This window comes from Tamandua tetradactyla, chromosome 16 (genome assembly GCF_023851605.1).
Source record: "Tamandua tetradactyla isolate mTamTet1 chromosome 16, mTamTet1.pri, whole genome shotgun sequence".
NCBI classification, from domain to species: Eukaryota; Metazoa; Chordata; class Mammalia; order Pilosa; family Myrmecophagidae; genus Tamandua; species Tamandua tetradactyla.
The window spans coordinates 19,531,910-19,544,867 of record NC_135342.1 but is presented as its reverse complement, the minus strand read 5'-3'; the positions used below and the strand labels follow the sequence as shown (position 1 = coordinate 19,544,867).

The window sequence follows — 12,958 nt, the reverse complement described above, 5'->3', positions numbered from 1 at the left end:
AGTCAACGAGAGGTAAGGTAAGGGGTATGGCATGTATGAGTTTTTTCTTTTTATTCCTTTTGCTGGAGAGATGCAAATGTTTGAAAAAAGTGGTCATAGTGAGGAATACAACACTGTGATGATATTGTGAATTATTGATTGTAACCATGTCAAGAATGTTTGTATGTTTGTTTGTTGTTTACAATTAAAAAGATCTGTTGTTCTTTCCTCTGGTTCGCTTATTCTTTCTTCTGCCTCTTCAAATCTGCTATTGTGTCTTGAGCATATTTATTTGGTTTACATCATCTTTAATCTCTGTGATATCTGCTTGCTTTCAAATTCCTTGTGATGCTCTTTCAGTGTATTCTTGATCTCCATTTTGTCATTAGCCATACCATTTATTTTATTTAGTAGAGTTATATGAACTTCTTTGTTTAGTTTTTTCAACATCTGTTTCTCCTCTGGTGTAGTTTCATCATTAGATTGGTGTATATCTGCCTGCATCACAGACATGCTTAGTGATCTTTCTTCCTCATATGTAAATAACTTGGTTTACTTTGGAAGTTGATTTTCTTCAGTAGTCTAAAGCCTTGCATTTGTGGGATGGATGTGGAGCAAAATGCAGGATGTGGGATGGGGTACAACAGCATGGTGATGTGTTGCAGCACAGGAAAAGGCACAGGTTGGGGATGCTATGCTGGTGCTTCTGAACATGGGTGCCCAGCAGCAGGGAAGATGTGGCTGTGCGGGATGCATGGGTCTGGGGGGTGGGGCCCTGGTGTGTGCTTGTCTAGGTGTGCGGTACTTTATGCGCATGCACAGAGTTCAGGGCAGCGGATCAGCCTTGCACCTGTATGGGCTGGAAGCACCTGTGTCCAGGCTGTGCAGGTCAGCACTTGCTCAGAGCAAAAGAACACGACTGGGGTGGTGAACATGTGTCAATTTTGGAGGGCCATAAGAGGAAGTGCACATGGACAGACTAAAGGGGGGCAGGGTAGGGTTGCATGACTGTATGTGTTGAAGATGGGTGTCACTTGGGTATGGAGGTAAATGCCTGTAGCCTTTATGTACTGGTGACCACCTGCAGTGTTCAGGAACCAGAAGGTAGGGCTGGAAGGGGTGGGGCAACACTGCACAATTACAGAAAAGGTGGGTTGGGCTGGAGCAGATGTGCACGTGCTTGAAGTGGGGGTGTAGAGTGAGTGAGTACACATGTGGGGGTTTGGTGGGGTGAGGACACTTGGAACATGGATATGTAGGGCAGGTAATGGGGTTCAGGTACATGAGGTATGAGATGAGCTACTGCTCACAGGGCTGCACAGGTAAGGTAACATGTTCAAGGAATGTGGCTTCACTTAATTCTTTGTACCTGTTTCCCTATCCATGCACTCCTGAGTGCCCTGGGCTTCCTCATTAGGCTCTATGCCCTGGCAGGATGGTCTCTGGTTCCCTACTTCTCAGTTCCTCAGCGTTTGCAACTAGAGCCTCCCTATGTGGTGCAGAAGACTCTCCCAGGTCACTTACACCCAGGAATCACTGTCGCATTCACCTTCCCATCCCTTATCTAGCTGTTCCTTAGAGAAGGGGTAAACTCAATCTATCTTATTCTGTCATCTTCCCAGAACTAGTACTTGGAATCTTGACTAGGAAGTGAGATCTCATTGGTTTGTCCAGGTTACTCTGATGTCCCAATATACCCCATACTAATTTGGGAAGTGAAGAAAGAAGTATTTGCAAAGTCCTCTTGCAGGGCTGTTGAGAAAGGAGGAAATATTCAACTTTCCCATTTGGAGAATTCCTGATATTCTCATAAGCAGTGGGGACAACCAAATCAGTAGGTTGAGCCCTCTATCTTGGGGTTTGCCCTATGAAACTTATTCCTGAAAAGGATAGGCTAATCCTACTTAAAATCATGCCTAAGAGTGACTCCTAGAGACCTCTTTTGTTGCTCAGATGTGGCCTTCCTCTAAGTCAATTCAGCTGATGAAATCACTGCCCTCCCCCATACATGTGAATTGATTCCCAGGGGTGTCAATATCCCTGGCAATGTGGGACAGAACTCCTTAGATGAGTTGGAATATGGCATCATGTGACTGCGAAAGTCTTGACCAAAATGGAGAAGAGAAAAATGAGACAAAATGAAGTTTCAGTGGTTGAGGTATTTCAAAGAGTCAAGAGGTTATACTGGGGGTTATTCTTATGCATTATATAGAGATCTCTTATTAATTAATGGTGTATTCTGTGGCTGCAGGGAAGTATCTGAAACTGTTGAACTGCATTTCAGTAGCCTTGATTCTTAAAGATTTTATGACACAGCTTTTACAGTGTGACTGTGTGATTGTGAATACCTTGTGTCTGAAGACCCTTTATTGTTTGGTTGGTTTTCTTTTGATGCTCATTTTATCCAGGGTATGGCCAGATGAATAAAAAAATATGGATAAAAAGCAAATTAAAAGACAGGATAATGGGTAAAATAAGTTGGGTAGACTGCAATTCTAGTGGTCAATGACAGGGAGAGGTAAGGTGTACGGGATGTATGAGTTTTTTCTTTTCTTCTATTCATTTCTCTTTCTGGAGCAATGTACATGTTCTAAAAATGATCATGATGATGAATACATAACTATGCGATGATATTGTGAGACACTGACTGTATACTATGCACAGACTGTACATGCATGAAGATTTGTCAATAAAAATAGTTTTTAAAAATGACATGGCTGTGAGTTTGCCACACAAATAACCTGGGTGAAGTGCTAAAAACATCTGCAACTGGGAACCAACAGGTAAAGACAAGAAAAATACAATCCTGCTCCTTTTAGCAAAAGTGAACTTGGAAAACAGTGGTCTAACAGAAAAGAAAATCTTTATTGATAACATCAACCCTACTCTAGCTAATCCCATTAGGGAAACTGCCTCTCCCCAATCCTGTGATAGTGATATCCAGCAGACAGCTAAATCTCCACCCCAACCTGAGAGCAACAAAGTAGTACGAGTGGCCCTTCATTTCACCCTTTTAGGGTCCGTGGCTCCAAACAGGATGCTGAACCTCTATTCCCATCTAGTGGTGAGGAGGCAATATGAGGTGACCCTTCTCTCACAGGGATGATGTCAGAAGCACAGTAGAGGTCTGAATTTCCACCCATCCAGTGCCCACTCCACTGCAATTATGAAAGCAGAATGAAAAGGACCTAGTCAGCACTCCAATTTCTCCAAAAGGGTGATGTCATCAAGGTTGAACAGGGAGCTGATCTTTAACTCTTACTTAGTACAAACATGGTGGTACCAGTCAGTCCTTTGCTATTAATACCACCTCACCTTCACTGGTGTCAGTAGAGCCTAGCAGGGATCTTTCCACTCCCACCCAGCAGCAAACACATGGAACTCTGCTCCTCTCTTCCCTCAGTGTCAGTTAGGGGAAAGGAGGAAACTGAACCACCACCTGGATCTGCATGTTATACACAAACTGATAAAGGACTGAATGGAACCAAAGTCTCACAACAGAGTACCAAACATGTCCAGGATATAATAAAAAATGATTCATCATACTAAGAAACAGAATAGTAACATGAATGAGAAAAGACAATCACAGATGCCATGACAAGAGGCTCAGATATTGGAATTATTTGACAAGGATTTTAAAGCAGCAACTATAAAAATGCACCTATTTTTCAGACACTAGTTTGAGGTCATGGTGATAAAGTAGTAAACAAATTTCCTCCCCTCATGGAGCTTATATTCTAGTGCACATGGATTTTTCATGTTCACTGTTAACTTTTTCTTAAGTCCTGATGTTACTCATCACTTTCAAAGTCTTTCCTTCACAGACTGCGTTGAATTTGAAACCCTTATTATTGGGATTTATTATTGGGTTTCTCTGATGCATGTTCTCAAACATATTCTCTGTTGTATGGATATCTTCTGATGAAACTAAGAAATCTAAATTCTGAAGAACACCTTTACCACACTCATCACTGTGTACTGGATTTACCACCTTTATGCACTCTCTGATGAACTTGAAGACATGAACGTTCACTAAAGCCCTTATCACACTCAAAACATTTGTATGGTTTATCTCCGCTATGGACTCCCTGATGGCTTTGAAGATTACAGGCCTGAAGGAAGCTCTTACCACATATGCTACATTTATAGCGTTTCTCTCCCTTGTGGAGCCTCTGATGAAGATGAAAGTAAGAGTTCCAAATGAAGCCTTTCCCACACACTTCACATATGTAGGGCTTCTCTCCTGTATGGATTCTTTGATGGGCATGTAGATATGAACTTGAGCTGAAGGCCTTACCACATGAATCACATTTGTAGGGTTTCTCACCTGTATGGACTCTCTGATGGTACTGAAGATTTGAACTCCGACTATAGCCTTTACCACATATCTCACATTTGTATGGTGTCTCTCCTGTATGAACTCTCTGATGAGCCTGAAGATGTGAAATTCGACTTAGGCCCTTACCACATACCTCACATTTGTATGGTGTCTCTCCTGTGTGAACTCTCTGATGAGCATGAAGATGTGAAATCTGACTAAAGCCCTTACCACATACCTCACATATGTATGGCTTCTCTCCTGTGTGAACTCTCTGATGAGCCTGAAGATGTGAAATCTGACTAAAGCCCTTACCACATGTCTTACATTTGTATGGTTTCTGTCCTGTGTGAACTCTCTGATGAGCCTGAAGATGAGAAATCCGACTAAGGCCCTTACCACATATCTCACATTTGTATGGCATCTCTCCTGTGTGAAGTCTCTGATGAGCCTGAAGATATGGAATATGACTAAAGCCCTTACCACATGTCTCACATTTGTATGGTTTCTGTCGTGTGTGAACTCTCTGATGAGCCTGAAGATATGAAATCTGAGTAAGACCCTTACCACATATCTCACACTTGTATGGCCTCTCTCTTGTATGAACTCTCTGATGAGTTTGAAGATGTGAAATCTGTCTACATTCCTTGCCACATATCTCACATTTGTATGGTTTCTGTCCTGTGTGGACTCTCTGATGAGTTTTAAGGTTAGAATTACAGTTGAAGTTCTTATCACACAGGTCACATTTGTATGGTTTTTCTCCTGTATGGACTCTCTGATGGTACTGAAGATTTGAACTCTGACTATAGCCCTTGCCACATATCTCACATTTGTATGGTGTCTCACCTGTGTGAACTCTCTGATGAGCCTGAAGATTTGAAATCTGACTAAGGCCCTTACCACATATGGCACATTTGTATGGTTTTTCTCCTGTGTGAACTCTTTTATGAGCCTGAAGATGTGAAATCTGACCAAAACCCTTACCACATGTCTCACATTTGTATGGTTTCTGTCTTGTGTGGACTCTCTGATGGGTTTTAAGGTTACATTTACGGCTGAAGTTCTTACCACACAGGTCACATTTGTATGGTTTCTCTCCAGTATGTATTTTATGATGGGCTTGAAGATTTGAGGCCCTACTGAAGCCCTTACCACACACCTCACATTGATATGATTTCTGTCTGGTGTGGGTTCTCTGATGAAGACTAGAATTTTTATTATATACTCTATCACATGTTTCCCAATTGCATGTTTTGTCTCCATTGTGGGCTCCCTCATTGGCCTGAAGCTGTGATGTCTGAACTAAATCTTTATCACACACATCACATTTATAGGATCGCTCTCCAGTGTTGTCTACACAGCAAATGTTAAGATCTAAGCTATGACTGAAACCCTTCCCACATCTGTCACATTTACAAGGCTTCTCTCCTGTGTGAATAAGTTCATTTGTGGGAAAGGAGTTCTGATTCAACCTCTTAGCACATACCTGACATCTGTAGGTTTTCTCTCCTGTGTTGACTTTCTGCTGAATTTGCAGTTGTGAACTCTCACTGAGACCCTCACCACACCCATCATTTCCACAGTACTTCTCTCCATGAACACTCCGATGAGTGGGCGGTACTGAGCTGTAAGTGATGCTCTTACCACACTCAATGCATTTATAAGGCTCCTGTCCTATGTGCGACTGCTGATGAAGTTCAAGATTACAGCCAATGCTGAAGACTTTTCCATTCTCATCAAAGATTTGCTCTCTTGGGTAGATTAAACTAAGCTGGGATGATTTCAAGTCTTTTCCACAATTATGATGGCTAAATGCTTTCTGTCTTCTGTGTACCCCATGACCATCATGGTCATAAGAGATCCTTTTCATGATACACTGGTCATGTTTACACAGTTTACTTCTTACATGTACTTGATAATTCTGGGACTCTCTCAGACATATTTTCTTCCCCAAATCCCAGGCAGTCCTATATGGAAACTCAGTATTTTGAATGCTACTAGTACTCTTCCCTTGATGCTTCATTACACAGATCTCATCTTCAGAAATCTGAATAGATTCCCATGTCCACATCTGAGAGGGTGAATCACCTTGTTTTAGCAACTTTGACCTTCTGCATTTAGGATTTATTATGGCATCTCGATTTCTGGCTAATTTACTTGTAGATTGTTTCCACATATGCCAGCATGTAAGATCTTCATGTAAAACATATCTTAATGCTACTTCTTGAAGAGTCTTGACTTCATTTTTATTCCTGTTTCCTGGAAGGATAAGGAGAACTCAGAGATGATAGCATGCATAAGGGACTGCTCAGAGAAACAACAATTTTACATGTAGACCACACTGGAAGACCTATTCAACCACTGGAAAGTCCACCTTGACTTTGCTTTCCCATGCCTATAGAAACAAAGAAGTAATCATTAGGCTCCTATCCACCCAAGTGTTTAATAGGACTCATTTAGAACTATACCAAGTCTTATGTATGCATGTCAAAGTCAGAAATAAGGAGCCTGCACTGTAACGAAAAGATATCCTAAAAATATGTAATACAGGAGAAACTTTACCCCTTTGTCCACAAGAATAAACACTTTAAAATCTGTACCTCTGTTTTTGCAGCATGTTTATGGGATCTGTATAATCCTAGTTAATTACACATTTCAAAACAAGGGCTGTGGGCAGGCCATGGTGGCTCAGTAGGCAGAGTTCTCACCAGAGACCAGAGACCCAGGTTCAATTCCTGGTGCTTGCTCATGCAAAAAAAAAAAAAAAACAAAACAAAACCAAACCAAAAAGCAATGGCTGTGTAGTACAACCTACATATCTGTATGTGGCAAGGAAGTGCAAAATATCTAGAAAAACCTGAACTGATCTTTCACTGTAGATAGATGGATTATCAGGGTATGCTAATAATTCCCAAGGAGAAGAGGGGATGTCCTCAGAAAAACAGAATATATTTGCAAAAGAAAATATCTCTGCTATTCCAATTAGGAATCTGTAAGCTGGCACCTTATTTTCTTAATTTAGTCATTAAATCAACATGTCCATAAGCTATATTTGAGAGAATTTCTCCTTAATTTTGATGAATTTGTAGTATACAATATTCTACTGGTGAATATTATAACCTGAAAATATTTGGGAAATTCATTTCCGTAGCTGATACTTGCGATGGGAGTGAACCTTTGATAATTTTTGCTATCTAACTGTTTCAAATTTTTGGATAAACCTTGATGGCTAATATTATCTTTTCCAAATTTTTGGATAAACCTTGATGGCTAATATTATCTTCTAGATTTCATAGATATGTAACCACACATACAAAAAAATGCAGCAGCAGCCAGCATATAAGATGGCTTTCAATAAGTGCTGTAGGTATTCATGACCTTTTAAAGTTCCCTTCCACAGTATATCAGAATTTGTCTCTGAAATCAATAGAGTATGGAAGAAATGATTGTATATCACTTCCAAGAGTAGGTCATAAAAGACTTGAGGCTTCTGCTCCTGTGGTTCACTTGCTCTGGGGAAAACCAGTTTCTGTACCTTGAAGAGACCCAGGCAACTCTAGTGAGAGGTCCACTTAGCTAAGGATATGCCTGTTGCCAAGAGCCAGTGAAGAAATGAGGCTTCTGGCCATGAACCACGTGAAGGAGCCATGGTTTGCAGCACATCCTCCTACCCCAACTTGCCTTTAAGTGACTGCAGCATGAGTCAACACCTTGCTGCAACCTCATGAGATGGTGAGTTAGATGAAGGAGCTCCTGAATTTCTAACCCTCAGAAACTGTGTAAGAGAATAAATATCTGTTGGTGTAAGTTGCTAAGTTGGGGGGGGTGTTATTTAGAAATAAGTAAGTTGCCTAGTGGGTGGGGAGTAATTTGTTATACGGCATTATGTAATTAATACAGACTTTGTACTTGGGGTGTTTCATAACAAAAGCTTAAAATTGTGGGAGTGGCTTTGGAAACTGGAAGCAGGGGGAAGCTAGAAAGCTACTCCCACAATTTTAGGCTTTTGTTATGAAAAAGCAAAAAGTCTTTTTACACTTCACTAACACTCTATTACAAAAAAAAATTTAAGGTAAGAGAGTGTTAGTGAAGTGTGAAAAGACTTTTCAAAGAAGTCTGGACTTTGAGAAGGTGGTGAGAAGCTAAAGGGAAGTGAGAAAATATAACTGGAAATTGGACAAAGGTGGATCCTTATGTCGTAGCAGAAAATTTAGCAACACTTGCCTGCAGTTATGAGGTAAGTAAAAAAATGCATTTAATAAATGAGGTACACTTATCATAAAATGTGAGAAGAGAAAATTAGCTAAAGGTAGGACTGTTAAACTAAAGGGATTCAATAATTGCTGGCTTTAAATATCTTGATGATAAATTATGTTACAGTAAAGAAATAATATCTGATTAAAGATGAAATCCAGGGCATCCTCAGCAAATATGGTCTAAAGCTAAACTTAGGGGCATGAATGAAAAATTTTTTGTTAAGACTCCAGAACGATCAAAGGTAGTACCTCAGAGTAGTGTTCATTTAGATGAGAACCTGTAAAGGGTTCAAGTGTGTGATCTAAATGGCAGTATATCTTAGCCTCAACAGAAAGTGGTCCCATCTGTCAGGAAGGGCCTGAGGAAGGAGCAAAGGATAGGAAATGAATTCAGAGAGTTAGTGGGTGGCTGGGTTATATAAAGGCCATGGAGACCATTGTAAGGATTCTAGATGTTGCTGAGTGAAATGGGTAGGCATGAGACAGTTTTAAGCAAAGAAATGGCATCATCTAATTTAGATTTTAAAGGACTCCTCTGGCTATTGTGCAGAGAATGGACTGTAAGCAGGCTAAAGTGGAGGCAGAGAGAAAGGTGTTCTAATCAAAGCTGAGTAATGAAATATGGGGGCTTGGACCAGGTGGTATTCAAAGAGGTGGTGAGAAGTACAGTACTGGGGTTGTTTATAGGGATGTGGCTGCACAACCCTCACCTGAATGTTCATCCTGAATTGCTGATTCCATCATTAAAAGTTCCTCTTCTTTTCCCAAATGTAATATGATATCTTGCTTGAAGGGTTGATATCCTGTGAAAAGGAAATGGCATATGGATGAGGTGACTACAATAAGACAAAAATTATTTAAATTTTAGTTCCAATCCTGTAATTTTCATATACTCTGAAGTGGGTTGAATTGTGGTTACCTAAAGGTAGCTTTCACGTGTAGCCTGCACGTGTGACTCTATTTAGAAAAAGGGTCTACAGAGATGTAATTAAGATCTTGAAAGGAGATTTCCCTAGATGAGAGAGGGCCTAAATCCAGTGACCAGTCACCTTGGAAGAGATTGAGAGGCAGAAGGAGTGAAAAAAAAGACCAGGGATGAAAAGGCCATGTGAAGATGAAGGCAGGGAATGGAGTGATGCTTCCACAATGCAAGGAATTCCAGGAGCCTCCAGAAGCTGAAATGATTCTTCTCTAGAGTGTGGCCCTGCTGACACATTAATTTTGGACTTCTGGCCTCTACAACTATAAAATAATAGGTTTCTGTTGTTTCAATCTATGTAATTTGTTGTCATTTGTTTGGACAGCCCTAGGAAACTAATATAAGTTCTAAGCAATATTTTTCAAACTTTTGATGGCCATCAATTCTAATAAATACCTTTTATGTTGTGATCCAGTACACAACCCATTAATGTAAATCACTGCATCAAGTCATCAAATTCTAACCATTACCTATTCTTATCATATTTTTCCTGTTTTTATTCACAATTTTTGTTGCACAATATGTAATTCCTAAGGAGCCATGATATTTCTATTCTATTCTATTTCATCAAATATTATTATGATGCAACTAAAGAGCTGATTTCATAATCCAATAATATATCACAACTGGAATTTGAAGAAATAGATAAGATCTAGACAACTTGTCCCCAGGAATTAGGAAAGTCATATCCTAAAGTTCTGCAAAGCATTTCAAGAGTCCCAAAGTCTTAAAGACCTGAGGACACAAAGACACTCCACGGGGATAACATTTAGTACAGAGGGCTCCTCTTCTCACCCACAGAGAGTAGGTTCCTGAAGTTCTCCATCATCACATCGTGGTGCAGTTTCCTTTGGGTGGCATCCAGCATCCCCAGTTCTTCCTTGGTGAAGTTGACAGCTACATCCTTGAATGTCACCACCCCCTAAATTGTGAAACACAACTCGTCAATATTAAAACCACTGTCCATAGGGTGCAAGGGTAGGAGAATACTTGCCTGTCATGCGGGAGACCCAGGTTCAATTCCTGGGCCACGCACTTCCTAAAAACAAACAAAGAAACAAGCAAACAAAGAAAGGAAAACAAAAATTCAAGAAAAAATGGTGCTGCAATAACGGGATACTCATATGGAAAAAGAATGAAATGTGATCCCCACCATACCTCATACAAAACAAAACAAAAAACAAAAAACCACTGCCCAGTGGAACAAGGCCAGCAGTAAGAAGATAGATGTGTGGGAAGCTGCCTGTATCCTGGGGAACCTGAATTAACTCCTCTTCTTCCGTATTCCACACATGACTTTTCCACAATCATATCAAAAGTTTGTGCAACTAAAAAATAATCCGTGGGAAGGACTAGCCCAGTCTGGGGAGCAGTGTCAACTCCTGGGTCCAGGGCCACAGCTTTTGGGCTTTTGTGAGGCCCCAGGGATCCTATTTCCAGTGGCTGTGAGTTTGTGATGATTGTTGCTGCTGTTGCCCCAGCTGCCACCACTTCTTCCTTCTCCTCCTGGGCTGGCCTGATTCCCTTCATGCAGCCACCTCCTCCCAATGTCTTTTCCCCTCATGGAACAGCTCCTGTAGCTGCTGCCTCCTCATTCATCCTGGCACAGGCTCTAAGATGTTCAACCTGGGTGGCCTGGCAGGAAGCCAGTCATGTGAGGAGCTGGAACACAGTCTCAGGACCTTAGCTGAATGCATAGCTAGAAGGTTGGCTTTCACAAGTACATTCTACAAAAAGACCTGCTAGAGTCATTATTGCACCCCATGCAGGATATATGTCCTGTGGGTCTTGTGCTGCCCATGCTTACAAATAAGTGGACCAATCTATTATCGGAGAATTATCATCCATGGGCCTTCCCATCAGGTGCCCCTCTCTTGATGTGCACTTTCCAGTGTGGATATATATATAGGACACCTTTGTATGACCTTTGTATTGACCAAAAGATTTGCAGAGAACTGTGGAAGACAGGAATGTCTGAATGCATGTCTCTGCAGACAGATGAAGATGAACACAGTATTGGAATGCATTTACCTTACACAGGTAAAGCCATTGAAAGCCACAAGGATGCATTTACCATTACTCCTGTACTGACTGGAACTCTGAGTGATTCAAAAGAACAGGAATTTGGGATATTCTTCAGTAAATATCTAGCAGTTCCTAGTAAGCGGTTTACTCTGATTTCTGCCTTTGGGGCCAAAGGTTCTGTTACAGTTATGATGAATCCCAGGGGAAGATTTATAGATCCACTGAACATCAAGATAAAATGGGTATGAGTATTACAGAACAATTAAACCCTGTATTCTTTAGCAATTAGTTGAAGAAATACCATAATACAGTATGTGGAAGACATCCCACTGGGGTGTTATTAAATGCTATGACAGAGTTCCAGAAGAATGGAATGAATATGAGTTTTTCCTTTTTTAATTTTTTTAATTACACAGTCAAGCCAGGGTAGAATCTGGCAAGACAGTTTGGTGAGTTATGCAGCTGGAGCACTCACAGTCCACTGAAGCTCTGAATCCTCAGGGATGCCACCTGCACATACTCATACTCTGTCTGGGTCCCAGCCTAGGCCTTTTAAAGATACGGGTTTTTTAAAGATACTGTTTCTATTTTAACAACTAAAATAGATGGTATCTGTTGTACAACATGGGTTGTAATTGTCTATAACTGGAGATTTATTATAATCTAATACATATCATTTATAAATGCAATTTATTTCTTAAAAAGCTTCCACCATTCTCTGTATACTATTCTCAAAACTATCCTGAAAGCAGAATATATGTGCACAAGTCTGCAAAGAGTATACATTTAGGATATGGTAAATGTTTTACCATACTGTTCCTGGTTTGGGGGGATCCTGAAACCTCAAACCAACAGAATTTTTTCTCTTTCTTCCTTATTTTCAACTCTTCGAAAAATGCTTTATTGTTTATGGCAGTGGAAGACAGACAGACATCAAAATAGGAGGAAAAAAAAACTATGACAATTCAAAGGTGGCAGTTGTGGCAGACAGTTTTTTGAAAGTAACCTTTCAAACATTTACCATATCCTAAATGTATACTCTTTGCAGACTTGTGCACATATATTCTGCTTTCAGGATAGTTTTGAGAATAGTATACAGAGAATGGTGGAAGCTTTTTAAGAAATAAATTGCATTTATAAATGATATGTATTAGATTATAATAAATCTCCAGTTATAGACAATTACAACCCATGTTGTACAACAGATACCATCTATTTTAGTTGTTAATAACAGGGTTCACAACTTAAAAAATAATAATAATGATTCCTGTATATTTGATTTGTTGCCTCCCATGAGTATGCCTACAATAAGTTCCCTAGAACTGTAATTCTTTAATCACAGAGTACACACATTTCAAAATTGGATTGATACTACCAAATTGTCCCAGAATGTTGCTT

The 12,958-nt window shown here is 40.2% G+C and overlaps 1 protein-coding gene and 1 pseudogene across 7 annotated transcripts in view; one reads left to right on the top strand and one right to left on the bottom strand.

Moving 5' to 3' along the window:
- Positions 1–3,021: 3,021 nt before the first annotated feature.
- Positions 3,022–12,958, bottom strand: part of LOC143659032 (uncharacterized) — a 146,173-nt gene continuing 136,236 nt past the window's right edge. For all 7 annotated transcript variants that reach the window (XM_077131528.1, XM_077131532.1, XM_077131534.1 and 4 more), the window contains 3 exons: positions 10,331–10,457; positions 9,267–9,359; positions 3,022–6,559 (listed from right to left, as the gene is read on the bottom strand). In XM_077131528.1, coding sequence (XP_076987643.1) covers positions 3,948–6,559; positions 9,267–9,359; positions 10,331–10,457 — 2,832 coding nt within the window. In that variant the 3' untranslated portion in view covers positions 3,022–3,947. The remainder of the gene's footprint in view (positions 6,560–9,266; positions 9,360–10,330; positions 10,458–12,958) is intronic.
- On the top strand, positions 11,219–12,045 carry LOC143659035 (protein MEMO1-like; annotated as a pseudogene).